We start from the raw sequence: 24,882 nt of genomic DNA, 5'->3' as shown, positions 1-24,882 counted from the left end.
GAAGTGGTTCCAGGGGCACGGGTAGTGAGCAATCCACCCTTGGAGCCCTCATCCAGACGTGGAGGAACCAGGTCGCAGTGAGGGACAGGCCCTCAAACTAGTGGAGAAACTAAGGACTCAGCTAGCTAACCGGAGGCGGTGGTATTTGTATGTGCCACAGCCACACATATTCGCTGAAAAGGCAGCCATATAGGAGCAAGGGGACTCAGAGGATGTTGCCTGACAAGGTCCGAGGCTGCTGGATTGGGACACTGTGTGTGAAGTCACAGGGCAGAAGGGTGGAAGCCAGCGTAGTGAGATGGCATGAGAAAGGAACATAAAAAAGAGGGTTTTGGAAAGTGCACCCAAATTGCTTGAGAGCTGGCTGGATCACCTACTTGGAGGACACAGCACCCCGGTTGGGGCAACTAAGAACTGTGAGTAAAGCATTGGAAACTACACCACGCTGTGTCCTCACATTTATTTACTGTGCCATCCACCCTGCACCACAGCTACCAACCATAATTATCACAATCACCACCATTTACAATCTAAGTGCCCTGGGACTAAAGCTCTGCTTGTGGAGAGCTGTACCAACTCTGCTGCATCACCATCAGCCCCAGGGGTCTCTTCAAGCAGGTGGCATCACGAACAAATAACTTTCATAAACTTTATTCCCCATTCACTTCAACCCCTTTTATTGGATGCCCAGGGCCACGGGTCACTGCTGCCATGACACATCCCCTTTAAGAACCGGAATGGTACCGAGTACCCCACGGTCTTAGCGGGAGCTTCAAGTTACATCTCATCTGCAATTTTTTTCTCGGCTGAAATTGGACTGAGAAAAAAGTTGCAGCATGCTGTGCATAGCTGCCTATCTCGGACGAGACTCGCCAATGTAAGTCAATGGGTGCGAAAAATTGGCACATGCACAAAAGTTGCAACACATGCCAAAGTTGCCTCACACAAAACTTGCACATACTCAAAACGCACCACACATAAAACTCGCCACGCGCAAAATTCACCATGTGCAAAACTTGCTGCACACAACTTGCTACACTAACCTGTCACATGCAACTCGACACACAAAAAGTTGCTACACGCATGTCGCCACACAAAACTCATCTCACAAAAGTCGCTACATGCATGTCGCCACACAAAACTCATCTCACAAAAGTCGCTACATGCATGTCGCCACACGCAACTCAACACACACAACTTGACACATGAAACTCGCCCTAAAACACACACAGGTCTGGTATTATCTTTCAAAAATAAAAACCTGATTAATAAGCAGACAAACTACAAGAGCAGCAAATGTACCATATAGGAAATATGGCAGCTGTCAGTTACATGACCTTTCTATTATGTGTATGTGTGAGCTAATATATACTGCCCGGGGGAGGGATTCCTGTTGGCTGGGGATTTATCAGGTTGCCAATGGCAACCAATCACAGCTCAGCTTCTATTTTGCTACAGTTAATTAAGCTGAGCTCTGATTGGTTAATATAGGCAGCAAAGGACATTCTTAGTATAACAAAGCTTGTGTGAGGTAATAGCATGTCAGTTAGGGTGTGTTGGTGGAAAGGCTGATGTCAGTCACATTACCTCTTTGTGAGAGGATATAGAAACTGCCAGTTACAGACTATTTTTATCACAATAATGCCTCATAAGAAAAGGAATTCCATGGCACAAATGTCAGCTGATGAGAAAAGAAAAGCTGCATTACGGGCCAATGAAAAATGGGAAGACCGAGAAACAAGGCTGACACACATGAGAACAGCAGCTGCTTCCTCAAGAGCCATATTAAACTGAGATCCTCAATTCCTTGGAGCCACAAGGACTCCTCCTCACAACCTCTTTCTAAAACCTGGCGCACCTAATCTGCTATTGAGAAATTTGGATCCACCAAAGCTGTGTAATGGAACAAGACTCTTGATTAAGAACCTGTTTCCACATGTAATTGAGGCAACCATTTTGACAGGATGTGCCACAGGAGAAGATGTTTTCATTCTAACAATTCCTCTCATTTCATCTGATTTGCCTTTTGATTTTAAACTCCTCCAGTTTCCTGTTCAACTGGCATTTGCTATGTCCATCAACAAGGCTCAGGGACAGTCCATGAAAGTAGTTGGAATTGATTTACAATCTCCATGCTTTTCTCATGGTCAACTTTATGTGGCCTGTTCAAGAGTTGGAACAGGCAAAAATCTGTTCGTCTTTGCACCTGAAGGAAAAACTAAGAATGTCGTTTATCAAAAGGCTCTCGAATAAGTAGTAGAAGATTACTTCACATTACTTGGCCCATTTAGTTAAATCTGTGTGGAATATCTCCGTTGTTTCAGATGCTGGGGTCATCTGAAGGCAATTGTCTATGCTGTGAAGATGCGAGATCTGCAGCATCTGAAACAACGGATACTGGAAGCCTGTGTTAGCATTTCTTCTGCGGTGGATGAGCCCTAATACAGGGTGTATCTGAGTCCTTCTTCCATCACATTTTTGCCAGTTCCTGCTTCCTTCATAAATGACACTGAAATTTCCAGTTTTTTAATAAAAATTTCAATTTTGGTTTACGTAATTTTTTTTTTTTAAATCCGTTTTAAATCTTGCCTTATATACAAGTCATTATACAGGAAAGAGTGTTTCTTGACATTTTTTTTCTGTAAACTCCAATTTCTCGTCGATGTCGAATGTTTTATTGTCTGTAATTAAAGTGGAGTAAAAGTGACACCATTATTTTTAGCAGCGATCTGGGAGTCAGAGATGCTTCCAGGGATCTTCCCCATGCTGTTCTCCTTACATTCAGCACTTTTACCATCCATTTCAACATTTTCACTGCCCCCCAGACCTCCTTGTAGGGTTTGCAGAAAATGCTCAGATTTCACATTGACTCCCATTATACTTGTTAATCGAAACGAGCATCCAAGCATTAGGAATTGCTCAGTTCAAGTAACGAGCATAGAGCAGTAATGAGCATTTTAGTGCTCATTCATCTCTAGTTATAATGCAAGCTTTCCTTCAGAGCTTAACCCCTTAAAGGGCCACTGTCACCCCCTCCAGCCGTTATAAACTAAAAGAGCCACCTTGTGCAGCAGTAATGCTGCAGTCTAACAAGGTGGCTCTTTTAGTTTTTGATTAAGTTATTACCTCAATAAAGCGTTTTAAAAATTGGCCACAAAGACCAGATATTGTACCGGGAGGCGGTCCGCATCGTCCTCTATCAATCTTCCAACTGCCGTCACTCTTCTCTTCAGGGGCGATGGTTGCCGCCCCCTTCGCGTTGTTGCTTCTTAAATCCGGCGCCTGCGCTGTGCGTGCCTGCCTGGGGCAGGCGCAAATAACAATGCCGGAAGGCGGGGGAGCAGGGGGAGCGCATGCCCAGGAATGCCAGCCCCGCACTGTGCATAATGAATAACACAGTGCGGGGCTGGCATTCCTGGGCATGCGCACTGCGCTGTTCAGGCGCTCCCCCATCTCGGACGCTGTCCCATCTCTGACGCTCCCCCTGCTCCCCCGCCTTCCGGCATTGTTATTTGCGCCTGCCCCAGGCAGGCACGCACAGCGCAGGTGCCGGATTTAAGAAGCAACAACGCGAAGGGGGCGGCAACCATCGCCCCTGAAGAGAAGAGTGACGGCAGTTGGAAGATTGATAGAGGACGATGCGGACCACATACCGGTACAATATCTGGTCTTTGTGGCCAATTTTTAAAACGCTTTATTGAGGTAATAACTTAATCAAAAACTAAAAGAGCCACCTTGTTAGACTGCAGCATTACTGCTGCACAAGGTGGCTCTTTTAGTTTATAACGGCTGGAGGGGGTGACAGTGGCCCTTTAATGACCGGAGGTATTTTCTTTTTGCGGTTTCGTTTTTTGCTCCCCTTTTTCCGAAAGCCATAACTTTTTTATTTTTATGTCAAAATGGCCATGTGAGTGCTTGTTTTTTGCGGAACAAGTTGGACTTTTGAAAGACACCATTGGTTTTAACTGGAAAACGGGAAAAAATATCCAAGTGCAGTGAAATTGCAAAAAAAGTGCAATTCCGCAGTTAATTTTTTTTTTGTTTACCATGTTCACTAAATGCTAAAACTGACCTGCCAGTATGATTCTCCAGGCCATTACAAGTTCATACACACCAAGCATGTCTAGGTTCTTTTTTATTTAAGTGGTGAATAAGGCGACCTGTAGCATCTCTATTTTTCATGATTTGGGGTTGGATGAGGGCTTATTTTGTGCGTGCCAAGCTGACATTTTTATTGATACCATTTTGGTGCAGATACAATCTTTTGATTGCCCATTATTGCATTTTATTGCAATGTTGTAACCAAAAAAATGTAATTCTAGCTCTTTGAATTTTTTTCTCGTTAGGCCATTTGGCAGTCGAGTTAATTTTTTTTATATTGATAGATTGGGTGATTCTGAACACGGCAATACCAAATATATGTATGTCTGATTTTTTTATTGTTTTATTTTGAATGGGGAAAAAGGGGGGTGATTTGAACTTGAAGTTTTTAAAACCTTTTTTTTTTTAAACTTTTGGCATGCTTAAATAGTTTCCATGAGAGACTAGAAGCTGCAGTACTTTGATCGGTTCTGCTACATACAGGCAATGATCAAATCGCCTGTGTGTAGCAGAAATGCTCACTTGTTATGAGCTCCGTCCACCGGGCGGCATTCTTAGCAATACTGCCATGACAACTATAGAGGTCTACTGGAGACCTCTGGTTGTCATGCCAACCCATCGGTGACCTGCAATCATGTAACAGAGTCACCGATGGAAGGAATTTCCGGCATGCTTCCGGAAAGCGCGAGTCAAATGCCGCCGTCAGAGATTGACAATGACATTTAACTAGTTAACAGCCACGAGTGGATTGCAATTCCACCCGCGGCTGTTAGAGGCACATGTCAGCTGTTCAAAGCAGCTGACATGTGCCTGGAAAGATGTTGGCGCAGCACTGGAGCCCACATCAACGGGAGGGAACGTTGGCGTACTATTACACCTTACGTCGGAAAGGGGTTAAACCCACTACTAGTTGGTTTTGCAGCACCTCATCCAGCGGTCACAGTCTCCAATACTCTTTATGAGTCTTCTTCATGACATGGTCTGTTATCTAGTGTAGAGCGTTCGCGTAATGTGCCACCGTCTCTGCTTCACCCTCTGTGCCGGACAGAATAAGCGAACATGCAAATTTCCCAAGTTAGTAGTATTGTCATGCATGTTCTCTAGGATTTTAATCACTTTGTCTACAGTATCACGGTCTAATGTTGTCTGAACATAACCGTCTGTCGGGCCTCTTCATCTATGGTCAAAGGTATCAGCTCCGCCTGTAAGGCAGATATCATGGGGTGCATGCACAGCATACTTTTCAATTGTTCTACCTAATCCCATAGCAACAAATTATTCCCCTTAAATTTTATTAGGTTGCTTAGCGTAGCCCCCAGGGGAATGCTTCCCCTGGTGGACTTGGTCACTGACTAGTCCAAAATTTCTGCGTTGGAATGTTGCATCCTGCTGACTACGCCTCGTGTAAGCAGGTTGTTTGGAACAACAGTGCAGACAATGAGGAGACATTGATAATCAACCAATATTATTTATTGGACTAACACAAAAGGAAAATCATCTATAAGTATATATACGGTAAAAGTGCTTCTCACTAAATTAGAATATCATCAAAAAGTTAATTTATTTCAGTTCTTCAATACAAAAACTGAAACTCATGTATTATATAGAGCCATTACAGAGTGATCTATTTCATGTGTATATTTCTGTTAATGTTGATGATTATGGCTTACAGCCAATGAAAACCCAAAAGTCATTATCTCAGTAAATTAGAATATTTAACAAAAAACACCTGCAAAGGCTTCCTCAGTGTTTAAAAAGGTCCCTTAGTCTGTTTCAGTAGGCTCCATAATCATGGGGAAGACTGCTGACTTGACAGATGACCAAAAGGCAGTCATTGACACACTCCACAAGGAGGATAAGCCACAAAAGGTCATTGCTAAAGAACCTGGATGTTCAGAGTTTTAATTTAGTGAGAAGCACTTGTATATACTGGTGCTTCTCATCAGCATAAATAGGACCTGCCTGACAAAGTGAAGTAAACCAAAAGCACCTTTAAAGCTAGACATCAAGCCGCTATCCAAAGAAATTCTGGAACAAATAAGAAACAAAGTAATTGAAATCTATCAGTCTCGAAAAGGTTATACAGCCGTCTCTCAAGCTTTGGGACTACAGTGAACCACAGTGAGAGCCATTATCCACAAATGGTGAAAACATGGATCAGTGGTGAACCTTCCGAGGAGTGGCAGACCGACCAAAATTACCCCAAGAGTTCAGCGGGGACTCATCCAAGAGTTGACAAAAGATCCCACAGCAACATCCAAAGAACTGCATGCCTCACTTGCCTTAGTTAAGGTTAGTGTTCATGACTCCACTATAAGAAAGAGACTCTGCAAAAATGGCCTGCATGGCAGAGTTCAAAGACGAAAACCACTGCTAAGTGATAAGAACATAAAGTCCCTTCTCAGTTTTGCCAGAAAACATCTTGATGATCCCCAAGACTTTTGGGACAATACTCTGTGGGCTGACAAAACAAAAGTTTAACTTCTTGGACGGTCTATGTCCCATTACATCTGGCGAAGAAGTAACACAGCATTTCAGAAAAGGAACATCATACCAACAGTAAAATATGGTGGTGGGCTGGGTGATCTATTGTAACCAGGTAGTACTGGTTGGTGCAGCAGCTTAGGTGCTGTGCCGTTTTATTTAAGATATCTCCAGGCTGGGTTTTATTGGAGTGGTGAGGAGGTTTAGTGGTGGGACTCATCACTCCCACTCCCGCTCTAGTACAAGTTTTGCTGAAGGCATGGCCAGCTCAGCTGAGAGAGGTCATCTCATTATAGACACAGAAAAGGCTGATGGAAAAGCTTCAGTGACACAGCCTCTGGACTAATATGATGTGTTACTGGAGAGGCAAGCCCCGCATGCATCCCTGGTAGCATGAGTCAGCGGTATGATATGTTAGTTAACAACTGCCGTTATACATATCTCCCCTACAGTACTTTGCAAGTGACTTTGTCACATTTCCCTCCTGCCCAAAGCTGACAGTTTTGGCACCTTCAGTCGCCAAACAGGGAAGTCTAGACAGGGCATTTGCATTACCGTGCAGCTTGCCAGGCCTGTATTCCGGCTTCAAAGTGGAAGTCCTATAGTCCTAGAAACCATCTAGTCACCCGGGCATTTTCCTCCTTCCTTTCCCTCATCCATCTCAGGGGTTCATGATCTGAGACTAGCCTGAACTTCTGACCTAACAGGTAGTACCTCAGGGTGTCAATTGCCCATTTGATTTTCAAGCAGTCTTTTTTTGTAATAGTTTTTCTCACAGGAGGAGAGATTCCTACTTAAATACAGGACTGAATGTTCCTCCCCGTTTACTTCTTGAGACTACACAGCTCCCAACCTGACCTCTGAGGTGTCTGTCTGGACCACAAATTCTCTACTGAAGTCAGTTGCAATCAAGGCCGGCTACTTGCGGCTACTTACATAGGGCAAGCTTCAAGTCTTGGAATGCCATCTCTGCTTTAGGACACCATTTAGCAATCGACGTCTTCGTGCCCTTAGGAAGGTTGGTCAGGGGTGCGGCGATCATGGTGAAATTCAGGATAATCCGCAGATAGAATCTCACGATTCCCAGAAATGCCAGAACCTGTTTCTTGGAGACCGGTTGCATCCAATTTTGGATTGCCTCCACCTTATTCACTTTTGGCTATATTTTTCCTCTTTCAACAATGTAGCCCAAGTCTTTTGCCTCCTCTTTCCCCATAACGCACTTCTTTGGGCTTATGGTAAATCTTACCTTCCTCAGCACATTCAGCATGGCCTGGATCTACTGTAAATGACTTCCCCAATCCTAGCTGAATATTACAATATCGTCAAGGTAAGCTATGGCATGCTTTTTGTGAGGGGCTAGGATCCATTCCATGGCCCTCTGGAAGGCAGCTAGGGCTACTGGAAACAACCATCAGGTGTAGAAAATGCCAATTTTTCCTTCACTATTTAAGAGGGATGGATTTGCCAGTAACCTTTCATTAGGTCCAGGGTGGTGATGCATCAGGTGGACCCTAGCCTCTCTATTAGTTCATCAATGCAGGGCATCAGATATGCATTGAATTTAAATACCTCATTTGGTTTCCTGTAGTCATTGCTGAAACGCCACTCTCCATCAGGCTTCTTGATGTCAGGCGGGGTGGTGAGATGCAGCTCCTTCACATGTTGTGGCAGCGTGGTGGTATTGAGATAAAAGTGTGTGAGTGTGGGACCCATACTCCCAGACAGTAAAGACTACCAGCAGGAACTTTTGCTAATGAGGTGTTTAATCAGCTCAGCACTAGACAGTCTGAGTGCAAATACTGTGAGATGTATGGGTGCATCAGGTTTCAGCACTGTGTCAGTGACCATAGATTGCAAGGATGTCCAGTGACATCAGGGGCAAAGCTAGAGAGATGGCCAATACTACTAGGAGTGCAGCCTAGGCTCCAAAGAAGCCAGTCACTGGCAGCCAGTCCCGCATTGGGACGCTCACCACCCACCCATCCCCCCAGCCAGGCAGGCCCGAATGCCCTCATGAAAGTTGTCCGATCCAGTCTCCAGGCTGGAGAAAAGGTCTCCTACTAGACCCTCATGGCAGAACTTTGCAAAGCTGCAGAATGTCAGTGTGAGTGAGAGCACCAGCGACAAATGCTTGAGCTCCAACTCTAGCTCCAGCTGCAGACCCCAGCTGACATAATATTGATGTAAGGTGGGGTGGCAAGGTACAGATCCTTCACACCATGGTGATATCAAAATGTATCCTGTAGCCCTTGTGATAATAGAGACCTCATATGGGATAATGGACTATGAAGTGGAGTAGTAAAGCCCTTATGCATAATGAAAATTGTTCATTGCAGGACTTCCCTTGAGAAAACAAAATTATTCCTGATTCCCCAGTGATACTTTTGGTATAGTAAATACAGGATAAGTTTGGTACAGCTCAATTGAAGGATAACTCCCTTATATATACAAGGGAGAATGTTGTTGTTGTTGTTAATGGGGTTTCCCAATATCCAGGAACTGACCAACGGTTTCTTCACGTTGCTATAAATAATGAGCTATTATATAGAGTGGTCCAGAAAGATTTGGAAATCATTGAGCAATTGCTTTTTCCTAAGGCTTATCGGTGCAGGGTGCTTGAAAGGGCTCATAGTCATGTTCTAGGGGGTACGCTTGGGGACTGAGAAGATCTAGGTGAGGATTCTCTGGAAGTTCTTCTGGAAGGCGATCTACAAGGAGATTGAGGATTATTGTAAGTCCTGCTCCGTATTCCAAATAACTGTGTCCATGACCCATTTTTGTAGCCCACTAGTACTTCTCCCCATGATTGAAATACCCTTTGAGAGGATTGGGATGAATTTGGTGAGGCCAATTGTAAAATCAGCTAGAGGGCACCAGTATATCCTTGTCGTAGTAGATTATGCCACGCGCTATCCTGAAGCGATTCCCCTAAGAAATACCACATCCAAAAGTATCGCCCATGAGTTATTTTTTATGTTTTCCCAGACATGGATTCCAAAAGAAATCCTTTCTGATCAAGGCACACCTTTCATGTCAAAGGTAATGAAGGAGCTGAGCCGAATTCTCAACAGATGGATTAGTTGAGAGGTTCAATAAGACGCTGAAGCAGATGTTAAAAAAGTTAGTGGAAAAAGATGAACGTGATTGGGATTATCTTTTACTATATTTAATGTTCTCCATGAGAGAAGTACCACAAACCTCTACTGATCTCTCACCTTTCGAGTTAATGTATGGGAGGCACTCAAGAGGTCTGGTGGATATAGCCAAAGAAACAGGGGTAGCTAAGTATAGAAGTGTTATTAATCATATAGCGCAGATACAGGACCAAATCAAAAAAGTGTTTAACCTATTGTCGGAGAGCACATGCAGAAGGCTCAAGAGGTTCAAAGCCGAGTGAATAACAGGGTGGCTAAAATCAGAAACTTAAACCCAGGAGATATGGTCTTGGTCTTAGTGCCGAGTCCGACAGTTGAAACCAAGTTTTGTCGAAGTGGCAGGGTACATATGAGGAAGTGCAGAAGGTTGGAGAAGTAGATTATAAGGTACATCAACCAGGAAGATGTAACCATACCAGCTGTATCATGTGTGTCTATTTAAACCTTGGAAAGACAGGGAATCGTTGGGCGCTGCTGGGATAAAGTGTAGTATGTTACCACAACTGGTTCCAGCAGTGAAATTAGGGGATGCCCTTTAATGGCCCAATGACAGGAAGTGCAATAATTCCTACAGAGGAACAAAACAAAGTTCTCTGACTTGCCTTGCCTTCTAATAAAACATGATATAGTTGCCAAACCAGGTAACTATACCATCTGAACTGGGCTTCGCCGTCCTGGCCTTTAATATTTAACAACTGAGGCACAGCTGTTACCTTACCCGGCATCCCTTTCAAATTCTTCCTTTCAAAGAACATACTCTCCATTCTTCAGTTCCTGTCTATCCAGTCCAATCAACAGATGGCGGTATTTACTTGTAGGTGCTGTGCAATGTTGACTGAATGCATCTCCTATTCGCCACCCTATTACATACAGTAGGGAAAATAAGAATTTGATCCCTTGCTGATTTTGTAAGTTTGCCCACTGACAAAGGCATGAACAGTCTATCATTATCATTTTTAGGTAGGTTAATTTTAACAGTGAGAGATAGAATATCAAAAATAAAATCCAGAAAATCACTTGTATAAATTATATAAATGTATTTGCATTTTGCAGGGAGAAATAAGTATTTGATCCCCTACCAACTTTTAAGAGTTCTGGCTCCTACAGACCAGTTAGCTGCTCCTAATCAACTCATTACCTGCATTAAAGAGAGCTGTGTTACATAGTCACCTTTATAAAAGACTCCTGTCCACAGACTCAATTAATTGGTCAGACTCTAACCTCTACAACATGGGCAAGACCTAAGAGCTTTATAAGGATGTCAGGGACAAGATCATAGACTTGCACAAAGCTGGAATGGGCTACGAAACCATAAGTAAGATGCTGGGTGAGAAGGAGACAACTGTTGGTGCAATAGTAAGGTCCCATAGAATGTAAGTCCGCAAGGACAGGGTCCTCTACCCTCTGTACCAGTCTGTCACTGTAAACTTGTTTACTGTAAACGATATTTATAACCCTGTATGTAAACCATTTCTCATGTACAGCACCATGGAATTAATGGTGCTATATAAATAAATAATAATAATAATAATAATAATAATAGTAAGAAACTGGAAGAAATACAAAATGACTGTCAATCGACATCGGTCTGGGACACCATGAAAAATCTCACCTCATTGGATATCCTTGATCATGAGGAAGGTGAGGAATCAGCCTAAAACTACACGGGGAGAACATGTTAATGATCTCAAGGCAGCTGGGACCACAGTCAACAAGAAAACCATTGGTAACACATTACACCATAAAGATTTAAAATCCTGCATTGCACGCAAGGTTCCCCTACTCAAGAAGGCACATGTGCAGGCCAGTTTGAAGTTTGCCAGTGAACACCTGGATGATTCTGTGAGTGATTGGGAGAAGGTGCTGTGGTCAGTTGTGACAAAAATTGAGGTCTTTGGGATTAACTCAACTCTCCATATTTGGAGGAAGAAAAATGTTGCCTATGACCCAAAGAACACAGTCCATGCTGTCAATCATGGAGGTGGAAACACTATGTTTTGAGGTGTTTCTCTACTAAGGGCACAGGACTACTTCACCACATCAATGAGAGAATGGATGGAGCCATGTACTTTAAAATCCTGAGTGACAACCTGCTTCTCTTTGCCAGGACAGTAAAAATGGGTCATGGCTGGGTCTTCCAGCAGACAATGACCCAAAACATACAGCCAAGGCAACAAAGGAGTTGCTTAAAAAGAAGCTCATTAAGGTCATGGAGTGGCCTAGCCAGTCTTCAAACCTTAATCCTATAGAAAACTTATGGAGGGAGTTGAAGCTCCAAGTTGCCAAGCGACAGCCTCAAAATCTTAATGATTTAGAGACGTTCTGCAAAGGGGAGTGGACAAAATTCCTCCTGATGTGCTCAAACCTCATCATCAACTGCAAAAACCGTCTGACTGCTGTGCTTGCCAACAAGGGTTTTGCCACCAAGTATTAAATCTTGTCTGCCAGAGGGATCAAATACTTATTTCTCACTGCAAAATGCAAATACATTTATATAATTTATACAATGTGATTTTCTGGAATTTATTTTTGATATTCTATTTCTCAATGTTAAAATTAACTCACCCTTAAAATTATAGACTGTTCATGTCTTTGTCAGTGGGCAAACATACAAAACCAGCAAGGGATCAAATACTTATTTCCCCCACTGTACGTATGCACAGCTCATTTATTTCTATAGGAGCTCTGAAAATTACCAAGTTCTTGTGTGATTGTTGTTCTACTGTATAATGTATATGGTGTTTTACTACAAGCTGCTTATTACTATAGAACTACTGTGAATTGTGCAAAGAGGGGTCTCAACTTTATTACATTTTCAAATCTGTTTTACTCCTCTTTTCAACTTATAGTTGCTGTGAAATCTTGGGAAAATAGAGAGAGGTACACCTGTATTGTATGAAAAATATCATCCCTTGAGTATGGCTTGTGGGATGTCATGAATAATGGTGGTGTCATTTCTACCATGGGTAGTAATAAATCACTGAGAGAAAAATCAATTCTCTATCACGTGCTGGAATGGAATACCAAAATATATAGGAAAAAGAGGCTGATACTGTGCTCCTTGCTGTGCTTTGATTTACATGATAGGCACATGACAATTTAAAATGAAAAGGTAATGAACATAGTAGTGGACATTTATTGCTGCATTGACGCCATAAACTGACTTCAAATAGTAGCAAATGATGATGCATGCCATATGTACGCTATAGTTTGTGACTTTTTATTCTAACATTCTTCACTGTTCACAGCAGTCTTTTTAAATATCTGTGGAGCAGAAGAGTGTAGCGTCACAACCTGACAAATTTACTATCATTTACTCCAGATAGTGGTGTAAATTTTACTGCATTTGTTTTGCACACACAGCAAGCAATGCGCCTGAGGCACTCACCTCTTAGTAAATCAGGCATACCAATGTGCTTTTTATTAAGACCTTCATAAAGTACAGAAAGCAAAGACCTGGCCCTAATAAATCTCCCCCAGGGTTTTAATTTCAGTACTGGGGTTTCACATCCAGGCAGAGAATGATTAATGTAGATGAGTCTGAAAATCTGCTTAATTCTCTCCATTTACTTCTTGTTCTGGGATGGATGTGAATCTAAGAGATGGGACCCACATCAATCCAGCATTTATAGAAAATCCACAGACTATGTCTAATGGTGCAATATCGCTTAAACTCAGACTTTTTTTTGTAGCGTTTTAAAACATTACGGCCGGGGTCACACTTAATAATAATAATCTTTATTTATATAGCGCCAGCATATACCGCAGCGCTTTACAGTTTAACAGTTTCAAACAAACAGTCATAAGTAACAACGTTAACAATACAATAATTAAAGCAAAATAAGACGACCCTGCTTGTGAGAGCTTACAATCTACAATGAGGTGTGAGGATACAAAGTACAGGTATGTATTTACAATGATGTATTTACAATGATGGTCCAGCCATCTTCATGGGATGGGGGATAGATGGAAGCAGTGAATGGGATTCACAAGCACACACACAAACCTAAAATGACTTTGATTAGGGAACGTGATAGGTCGATCTGAACAAATGAGTTTTGAGGGAACGCCTAGAATTATGTAAATTGTGGATGGTCCTAATTTCTTGAGGTAGAGCATTCCAGAGGATTGGCACAGCACGGGAGAAGTCTTGGAGTCAGGAGTGGGAGGTACGGATTATTGCAGAGGTTAGTCGAAAGTCGTTTGCAGAGCGCAGCGGTCAGTTAGGCCGATAGACTGAAATGAGGGAGGACATGTAAGGGGGTGCCGCACTGTGGAGAGCTTTGTGGGTGAGAATAAGTACTTTGAATTGGATCCTATAGTTGGAGCGGCCCCAGATGCAGGGCCGCGTGGTACTCAGTACCGGGCCTCTCAGTCTCGGTCCTGGGGTTGTCACGGTGGCTAGACCCGGTCCGTGACCCTGCTAAGGGCCGTCCAATGAAAGGTGTAATGAGGGTGCGTGGTGCAGGTCGCGATGAATAATGAGGACACAGGGTTGCAGTCTCTTTACCTCTTTACTGAAGGCTTCGGGATCCGCAATCCAGAGTACTGCTAACAGGGCTGACTGAGACCGGCCAGTCCGAAGGCACATCCAGAGTTTCCTTTGCAGGTGGAAATCAGTGCCTACCTTCTAGCGCCTGTGTGTTGTAGTACCTCCCTGCTGAGCACCACGGGATAGTCCTCACAACTGTTGTGTCTGTTTCTGATGTTCTTTCTCACAACTCGTATCTGTTCTGATGTTCTTTCTCTGTCCCCCAGATGATATGGCTAGGACGCACCCATATGACGGGTAGGCATGGAGTTCTTCCGGGACCCTAGCGTCGCCCCTCTCCCACAATTGCCCCCTATGTCTGCTTAGGTGATTTAGGTGAGACAGCCAACCTATAATCAACTGTCCTGCCGCTGTTTGAAGTAATGCTTGGAGCCCAATACTTCCTCGGCGTTCTGGCCACCGGCTACGTGCCTCAGTAGGATGTTGCCACGATCTTAAGGCACGACTCCTACTGGCTTTATCTCCTTTTTGCTGCGATCTCGTTTCTCACTTCTCCACAATAAACCTCGCTTCGTTTCCTTTCTTAGGATGCCACTGCAACGGGTGCAGGCGCGGCTCTGTAAGTTTCTGTTCTTTTCGCTAGGCCACTGTCAGGATCCCACCCCTGACAGAGACCCCCCTGAATCTTCCCCTGCAACACCCTCTGCTACAGGATGTTGCCTGGATCCAACCCAGTCAGCTTCTGACTAACTTCCTATCCAGCCCCCAGTTTTACCAGATTGTGAGGAGTGGCCTAATACATAGAACCCTTTGCTCCCCCTGGTGGCCAGAGTGTGAAGTGTAATGTGTGACTATGATACCTGGTCAGGTGAACTCCTTAAGTGCCATCAGACATACCATCACTCCCGTTAGTGGCGGAGCATCAGTACTGCAAGGACCAGGACTCTGGGGCGCTGCATAATGAATGGGCAGCCAGTGTAACGACTGGCGAAGAGTGGACACGTCTGAATACCAATTAGCTAGATGTACAACCCTGGCTGTTGCATTAAGGATAGACTAGAGAGGGGAAAGTTGAGTAAGGAGGAGGCCAATTAATAGAGCATTGCAGTAGTCCAGGCGGGAGTGGATCAGGGTGACAGTGAGGGTTCTTGTTGTTTCCATGGTGAGAAAAGGGCGGATTCTAGAGATGTTCTTTAGGTGTAAGCGGCAAGAGCTGGCAAGAGATTGTATATGGGATGTGAAGGAGAGATCGGACTTAAACATAACACCCAGACAGCACGCCTGCTGCCGGGGTGTTATTATGGTGCCACCCACAGAGAGGGAAATGTCAGATTTAGGGAGGCTGGTAGATGGCGGGTGCAGAAGAAGTTCAGTTTTGGAGAGGTTGAGTTTCAGCTAGAGAGTGGACATGATGTTGGAGACTGCGGACAGACAGTCACTGGCGTTCTGTAGTACAGTGGGAGTAAAGGCAGGGGATGACGTGTATAGTTGCGTGCCATCAGTGTAAAGATGGTACTGAAAGCCAAATCTGCTGATGGTCTGTCCAATTGGGGCCGTGTAGAGTGAGAAGAGAAGGGGGCCAAGGACTGAGCCCTGAGGTACCCCGACAGTGAGAGGAAGAGGAGATGAAGTGGAGCCAGCAAACAAAACACTGAAGGAGCAATCAGATAGGTAGGAAGAGAACCAGGAGAGAGCAGTGTCCTTAATGCCTAGTGACTGGAGCCTAGAGAGCAGGAGATGGTGGTCAACAATGTCAAAAGCTGCAGAAAGGTCAAGAAGAATGAGCAGAGAGTGGTCACCATTACATTTTGCTGTCAGAAGGTCATTGGTCACTATGATGAGTGCAGTTTCTGTTGAATATAGGGGGTGGAAGCAGGACTGTGAGGGGTCTAGGAGGTAGTGAGTGGAGAGGTAATGGGTAAGGCGGGAGTAGAGTAGGCACTCCAAGATTCTAGAGATAAAGGGGAGATTGGAGACTGGTCTGTAGTTATTTGTGCAGGATGGATCGAGAGAGGGTTTCTTTAATAATGGAGTAATCATAAAGTGTTTGAAGGAGGATGGGAAAATGAGGGAGAGGTTAAAGATTGTAGTTAAGTGAGTTGTGACGACTGGAGAGAGGGACTGGAGGAGATGAGAGGGAATGGGGTCAGTAGTGCATGTAGTCAAATGAGAAGAAGAAAGGAGCCTGGAGACTTCTTCCTCTGTGATGGGATCAAATGTGGAGAGTGAGCCAGGGGAAATGCAGGGAGGGATGGGAGTCACTGAACTTGGTGGTTGGGAGTGGATTTCCTGACGGATGTTATCTATTTTCTCTATAAAGTGGGAGGCCATGTCATCAGCACAAATGTCTGTGAGAGGGGCTTGTGCTTTTGGCCTGAGGAGGGAGTGAAAGGTGTCAAAAAGTTTCTTGGGGTTGTTGGATAGTAAGGAGATCATGGTGGTGTAGTAGGTCTGTTTGGTGAGGTGAAGGGCAGAGTTACAGGTTTTTAACATAAATTTGAAGTGGATGAAGTCTTCTGGTGTGCTAGTTTTCCTCCATAAGCGTTCAGCACTCCTAGAGCATCATTTGAGAAATAGAGTTTGTGATGTGAGTTAGGGCTGTTTCACTCTGTGTTTGGAGGTTCTGAGGGTAAGGGGTGCTACTTGGTCCAGGGTGCTTCTGAGACTGTCATTGTAGTGGTGTACAGCCAGATCAGGACAGGAAAAAGAGGAGATTGGGGACAATGATGAGTGTAGGGAGTCTGAAAGTGTATGAGGGGTAATGGCTGGTAGTTTTCTGAATGTATGGTAGGTAGGGGTGTACTGGGGTAGGTGAGGATTTGTGAGCATGAAGCAGAGAATGTTCTGGTCAGAGAGGGGAAGCGGGAGATTGCACAGAGCTGGACAAAGACCAGGTCAAGGGTGTTGCCGTCCTTGTGTATCTCAGAGTTTGAGAGCTGTGAGAGGCCGAGAGAAGTGGTTAGTAATAGAAGCTGGGACGCAGATGTGGAAGTGGGGCTGTTGATGGGGATGTTGAAGTCTACCAGGATAAGGGTTGGGAGTTCGGAGGACATAAAGTGTGGCAACCAGGCTGAGAAATGGTCCATGAAGTGGGTGGGTGAGCCTGGGGGCCGGTATATGACCGCTACTCTGAGGGAGAGGGGATGAAACAGCCTGATGGTGTGGACCTCAAAAGAGGTGAATGAGCGTGATGGAACTAGGGGGATGACCTGGAAAGTGCATCGTGGGGACGGAGTATGCTGACTCCACCACCAGGTCTGTTTCTGAGTCGCGGGGAATGGGAGAATTGTAAGCCACCATGACAAATGGCAAAAGGGGAGACACTGTCAGAGTCCTGGATCCATGTTTCAGTGAGGGCCAACAGGTTTAGAGCGTTGTTCAGAAAGTAGATGTGCAGGAAAGGAAGCTTATTACATACAAACCGTGGATTCCGAAGGGCACAATTGAAAGAGAGAGATGAGGGAGTGCAAGTAATATTAATAAGGTTAGTATGGTTTTGATATGAGGTAGGGTAGCGGTTGAGGTTGGGGGAGGGTGGACCGGTTTTGGGGGAGATGTCCCCCAAAATCATTAGGAGTAGGAAGATAAAAAGCAAGAGGTTTTTGAAATTGTACAAAGTTTTTTTGTGCAGTGTGTTTGGGCAAGATGGGCTGAGGTTTATCAGGAAGGAGAGAAGTGCATGGGAGCTGTACATGGGAGAGTGAAGTATAGAGGGGCTGATGTGGAGCACCCCTGTGGGACCGTGGGGTACTCGGCACCGGGTCGTTCGGTTCACGGGGGGATGTCACGGTGGCTGACCCAGTCCGTGGCCCTGGGACATCCGTGTAAAAGGGAAAGGTCTTTAAAGGGATATAGTTTGTGTTCGGGATGCCACCTGTGGTATTCGGTCAGGGTGACCGACGCTGCTTTAAGGGGTCCGCTGGGGTGATGTTATGGTAACTAGATGGTATACCTTCCCACAGGTGAAGTATGTCCCCAGGGCTTCCCGGTGATATAGATGGTGGATGGTGAGAGGCACAGAGAAGAACGAGGACACAAGGTTGCAGTCTCTTTAAATTTACTGAAGACTTCAGCATCCACAGTCCAGAGCACCAGATCACAGGGCAGGCAGAGTCCGGCCGGTTTGAAGGCAAGTCCAGAGTTCCCTTGTCCAGGTGGAAATCAGTAGCCTTCCCTTGCGCTGCAGTGTTGTAGTTGCTTACTGCCTAAGGCTTCACATAAGGTCCTCACAGATGTAATGTCTCTCTCTCTGTCCCCCATATAGGATAGGACAAACCCGTATGACTGGTTGCTTGAGGCGATTTATAGGGACTCTATCATGTCCCAGCCTCTAAGGGGTGCCACCGTGCCTCCTGAGCATAGGGCAGACAGGTAACGTAAAATTAGCTGTCCTGCCGGTCTCTGGAGCAAGGCATAAAGGTCGTTACTCCCTCGGTGTTACGGCTACCGGAATTCTGCACCTCAGAAGGAGGCAGCCTGTGTAGGGCTGGTCCCCTTCTGGTATCCTCTCCTTTTCTACGACTTCCTTCACGCTCGCTGCAATACAGTTCTGCCTTTTGTGTGTCTCTTTCTAGGAGCTGCAGCTCTGAGGGCATGCACAGCTCCGTGTCCTTCTCCTTCGTTCTCTGACAGGATCCCACCCCTGCCAGGGACCAACTAACTGAGCGGAGCTCAGCCAGCAACTAACTACCTTTCCCTACAGGTGACCAGTTTTACCTATGTGGGAAGTGATCTAATAAATAGGAGCAAGAGCTCCCCCTGGTGGCCAGGAGTGTGAAATGTGTTGCATGTTTGTGATACCTGGATGCAGCTATCCTTCTTTGCCTCCAAACATAGCATCACTCTCCCCGAGAGGAAAGCAATACCACTGCGATGACTAGGACCCTGGGGTGCCACAGATGTGTATGAGTCGTAATTGAGGGGGGATGGAGTGGTGAATGTGGATGGCAAGGGAACATAAGAGGATAGGAATAAAGCACATGGATAAAAGGGAGAGCAGAGTGTGGGATACCTGACTCCTGCACTGACTAACTGCAATAGAGTAACTGCTTTTAGCTTGATGCTTAGCTCATGCAATGCTTTGCTGAATGCGTGCGACCCCACACGTGCGTGCACCCCTAAGAATGAATATAAATTTATGGGCCCCCAGTACAGGGAGAGGAAAGCGGGATTATGGGAGCTGGTTAGTTATAAATTAGTGACAGCTGCTCAACACATCCTGGTGTGGAGAAGATGATCAAAGACGCCATCCTGATTACATCTCTATACTATAGCACCTCTCCTGAGATAACATCTACAGAGATCCGACCTGGATCTACAACAGTAAGTACCGGGAACCATGTAACTGATGAATTCTAGCAAAGGAGTTGAATGACATGGCTGCTTGTTGACATTGAATGGAGTGAAAAGACATGCAAGGTAGTTCAGTTCAGAGGTTGAATGACACTTGCGAGTGCAATGCGAGAAACTCACGCGAGTCTCTCACATCAATACCCGGCACTGCCGCCGGCACTCGGGACCGGAGAGTTCAGCTGCATAGAAATACATGCAGCCGCACGCCTCGGTCCCAAGTGCCGGCGGCAGTGCCGGGTATTGATGCGCGAGTTTCTCGCATTGCACTCGCAAATCTGACCCCGCCCTACATAATATGCTGGGCATCTTTCATCTGTGTTTTTGGGCTACTCATAGAATTCTTAATTTAGCTTGTGGCGTCTCATAGGTGGAAAATGCCAGTGGTCACATCTTTGAACCACTTTGCCTCTTTTGATGCCTTAAGTTGTTAAAAGGAAATCAAAAGACTGAACATCTGAACAGACGTTTTGACATAAAAATGCATGTGTACAATATTTTCATCATTTTTAGTGCACTTTTTCAAATGGATTTAAGAGCCGGCCAGCCCCCTGAAAAAGCCTTAATGTGAATATTCCCTAAAATATCACTAACCCTTTAAATGAACATTTAAAGGTCAAGGTCTTAAAATCAGTAGGGGATACTGAAAATAATAAGACTATAAATAATTGCACAATATGTGTATACAGCTAATATGCAAAATAATTGCTCACAACTTATGTGGTTTGTTATGTTTTTATTTATCAATAACCTATATAAGAGATCAAATTTTCCTTTTATTTCTGCAGGTTTTCTATTGTCAGCCAAAGGCAAGGGATACAGCACATTGTCAATGAGTGCTATGTGGAGGTATTCGACTGGTTTTACCTTGAACTCAAAGACGTTCAAAAAGAATATGAGACTTTTAAGGTAAAATTTTACTTTTCATTGTAGTCAAATCCCATAATAGTAGACAACTCGTATTATGTATCTTTTAATGATGGAGAATGAGGGTAAAATGCAATATTGCTCTGCAGTATAACTACCATTTATCTATCTGGATGTATTCCAGCCTTTTTTCTGGCGGGCATCTACTGTATATATCATAGTGCCATCTAGGTCATTACTTGGTCTGCTAGGATGTGAGTATACCATTTGATCACTCCCTACTTTTCCATCATTAATCGTTGTTGTACTTAACAATCGTGTTCTTGATTTTTTGAGTTATGTATTGTTTCACTGGCTGGAACATTATTTAGATTTGGATACATTGTGTTTATTGAGTTTCCTATAGTTATTTCTGATTATTAATTGTGATCATGTTATTGATTTTTTTATGTATATTAATTTGCTAGCTAAATATGTACAGTATGTTGTAACCGAGAAGAGATTTTAGTGGCTTTATTATGTGATAATTATTGGAGTTTGTACATTTAAAGGGAATTTGTCAGCAGCTTTTTGCTATGTAAACCGAGAGCAGCAGGGACGGAGACCATGATTCCCGTGATTTGTCACTTAAGCTGTGTTTTACTGTTATAATACAATCAGAGTTTTATCAGCTGGAGATTATCACTACAGGACTACATTCTTATTCAACTCCACCCTCTCCCCTGTACACCTAAAGCTGCCCATTGGAGGCGGGGATATACACACCTCAATATTCTGAGCTCTGCTAGTACCGCAACAAAAAAACTGTGATTCACAACTGCTGCACCCAGTAAGATAAGTGATACATCACTGGAATCAAGATCTCTGTTCCTATGTCATGCTGCTCTCAGATTACATGGCAGACAACTGCTGAGAGACTCCCTTTAACAATGTGGTTTTAAATGGTTTCATCTTTTTTATCATGTTTTTATTTTGGATACTAATAAAATACTATTTTTTTTATACGTTTTGGTTGTTCCAAATTTAATCATTTTTGTTATATCTCTTTGTTTTTTATAACTGTATTTGTACACCAGTCCTTGCACATTCCATATTATTGCTATGTTTGGTGCCCTCCTGTGTTCTCTTTTAGCTTAACTGGTTTTTACTTAGACAAGGTGTTCTACAGAAGAAACGCACTAAAAACACAAAAAATCCACACAATTGTAAAAATAACTTTGTGTCTAGCCAAATACCAGGAAGTATCATAAACAAATCAACCTTATTTAACCTCTTAACGACCACCGATACCCTTGAAAATAGTGGCAGCTAAGGGGCCTTATTGATCGTGGATAAGAGAATTGTGCTGCCCAGCTGTGAAAATTCCAGTGGCCGACAGCTGTACATGACAGCTGCCACCCTGCGATATCGTCCCTGGAGCCGATTGGGGCTGATTAACCCCCCTAAATATGGCTTTTAATCGTGAAAACGGTATCTGTTTAAAAGGGGATAAAAGACACCTTATTGCAGGATCCACCCCCCTCGATTATAATCGTGGGGGGCCAATCATTGCCGTGGTATCCTGAGGTCAGTCATCTGACAGTGTATGGTGGCTTGTGAGATCCAGCTATAAGCAGGGACGGTTTTAGACAAAGTGGGGCCCTAGGCAAAAATTTAAAGTGGGGGCCCCAAATGATAACATTGCACTGTGGCCCCCATATTTAGGGGGCTTATATCGGCCAACGGGTCTGCCACTATTAGCTGTACGCAGGGGCGTTGCTAGGGTCAGAAAAGATTGGGGGCCCAAGACAAACAGTTGCCCCCAACCCCCTCTTAATTTTTTTTTATCTCTTCAGATAAAACAGTGCTAACTCTCTGAGAACAGATAATGTAGTAGATGTCACCTGCAGTCCTATGTAATACCAGAGATAGCAGTGATAACTGAGTACAGATAATTTAGTATATGGTATATCACCTGCAGTCCTATGTAACACCACAGATAGACATAGCGTTTCAGCGTAAGACTATGTTCACATGCAGCATTTTTTTCAGTAGCCAAAACCTTTTCTATTAGCAGTAAAAATGTTGCGTTCAAAACCCCTGTTTTTCCGCTTGTTTTGTGGTGTTCTTCACACTTTTTTCAGCTTTTTTTTGGAGTGAGGATGTTTGTTTTGTCTACAGTATGTTTAAGGCCACGTTCAGTGTTTGGTTAGTATTTCACATCAGTATGTGTTAGGGCTGTCCCACACATCCAGATAATTCCGGTACCGGAATAAATCGGTACCGGAGTTATCCGTGTCCGTGTGCCTGGAAACTCACGGAGGCCATACGTGCGGCACACGTGTGCCGCCCGTATGGCGAGTGGGTACCACACGGAGCGTGTGGTACCCACTCTGCATGGTGCTGAAGCTGCGATTCATATCTTCCCTGCAGCAACGTTTGCTGCAGAGAAAATATGAAGAATAGTGTTTAAAATAAAGATCCATGTGTCCGCCGCCCCCCCACCCCCTGTGCGCCCCCCCGCTGGTCAGAAAATACTTACCCGCTCCCTCGCTGCTTCCTGGTCTGGCCGCGGCTTCTACTGTATGCGGTCACGTGGGGCCGATCATTTACAGTCATGAATATGTGGCTCCACCTCCCATAGGGGCGGAGCCGACTATTCATGATTGTAAATGATCGGCCCCACGTGACCGCATACAGTAGGAGGCGCGGCCAGACCAGGAAGGAGCGAGGGAGCGGGTAAGTATTTTCTGACCAGCGGGGGGGCGCACAGGGGGTGGGGGGGCGGCGGACACATAGATCTTTATTTTTAACACTATTCTTCATATTTTCTCTACAGCAAACGTTGCTGCAGGGAAGATATGAATACCGGCTTCAGCACCATGTGGGGGGGACAGCGCTTACTGTAGCGCTGTCTCCTGCACGCACACGGACCCCAGACGGAGAATGTCCGTGTGAGGTCCGTGTTTTACGCGGACCCATTGACTCTATTGGGTCCGTGTAAAACGTGCGCTCCCACGAACACTGACATGTCTCCGTGTTTGGCACACGGAGACACGGTCCGCAAAAAATCAATGACATCTGAACAGATGCATTGATTTTTATGGGTCTACGTGTGTCAGTGACTCCGGTACGTGAGGAAACTGTCACCTCACGTACCGGAGCCACTGACGTGTGAAACCGGCCTAAGCCAAAACCAGGAGGGTGAGAAATACAGAAGTGGTGACGTGTTTCTCAGGCTATGTGCACACGCTGTGGATTTTGCTGTGGATCTGCAGCAGTTTTCCATGCGTTGTACAGCACCATGTAAACGTATGGAAAACAAAATCCGCCGTACACATGCTGCGGAAAATACCGCGCGGAAACGCTGCGTTGTATTGTCTGCAGCATGTCAATTCTTTGTGCAGATTCCGCAACGTTTTACACCTGCTCCATAATAGGAATCCACAGGTGTAAAAATGCTGTTGAAAACTGCCGAAAACCGCAGTAATTCCACCGTAAATCCGTGGTAAATCTGCAGGTAAAACGGAGGGGATTTAAAAAGCGCTACAGTTCTAAAATCCAGTCAGAAAACAATCAAGCGCTTGCAGGAGATTTCGGAAATCTCCTATGTTTTGCTAGCACTTTATAAGCAGCTTTTCGCCATGTTCATATGCAGAATTTTTGCAGCTTTTTCTTCTGCAAATAATAAGTTTACAGCATTTTACAGCACAAGCGAAAACTGAGATTTTCAGAAATCTCCTGCACACCCTTTTATTTTCCCCTGACTGAATTTCACACCTGCAGCCTTTTTTAAATCTGAGCATGTCACTTCTTTCAGCATTTTTTTTCACCCGTAGAAAGCAATGAAAAAGTTTAAAAAATGCTGCAAATGTTGCAACGTTGTTTTTCGCTGCGTTTTTTGTGAATAACACTAACTTTATTAAACATGTACTGTAGACAAAATGCAAACAGCAAAAGCTCTAAGGGTATGTGTCCACAATCAGTAAACGCTGCTGGTCGGCAGCTGTGTACTTGTGCAGCGTCCAACCCGCAGCGGCCAGATGTTACAGTATAGTGGATGGGATTTCAAGAAATTCCATCTCTACTGTGCGTGCACTATCACCTGCACCTCACCTGTGGAGACGGACATGGGGCGCGTCTGTCCAGGCTGCAGCATGTCAATTTATATTGCATAGACGCAAGTCTCCGCAAGAGAAATCTCACCCGTGCAATGCATAGGACGCAGGGATTCCGCACAGATCAATGAACACACGCGGAATCACCTGTGTTCAAAACATGGCAGCACTTTGGACGCAGCACATGTCCACTGCATCCAAAGGGCTGCCATTTCCGGATCCTCTGCACATACCCTAAAAAAATGGGTGTTTTGAAAGCAGTGTTTTTACTGCCAAGAGAGCAGGTTTTGGCTGCAAAAAAAAAAATGCACCAAAAATGCTGATTCCTATGCAC

The 24,882-nt window shown here is 44.6% G+C and overlaps 1 protein-coding gene across 1 annotated transcript in view; it reads left to right on the top strand.

Moving 5' to 3' along the window:
• LOC143803957 (dynein axonemal heavy chain 5-like) overlaps positions 1-24,882 on the top strand; it is a 587,287-nt gene that overhangs the window by 66,029 nt on the left and 496,376 nt on the right. The window contains exon 15 of the mRNA XM_077281707.1: positions 20,373-20,493. Within this exon, the coding sequence (XP_077137822.1) occupies positions 20,373-20,493 (121 nt within the window). The remainder of the gene's footprint in view (positions 1-20,372; positions 20,494-24,882) is intronic.

This window comes from Ranitomeya variabilis, chromosome 2 (genome assembly GCF_051348905.1).
Source record: "Ranitomeya variabilis isolate aRanVar5 chromosome 2, aRanVar5.hap1, whole genome shotgun sequence".
NCBI lineage: Eukaryota > Metazoa > Chordata > Amphibia > Anura > Dendrobatidae > Ranitomeya > Ranitomeya variabilis.
Note: the sequence above shows the minus strand (reverse complement) of the source record. Positions and strands in the feature narration are given on the sequence as shown.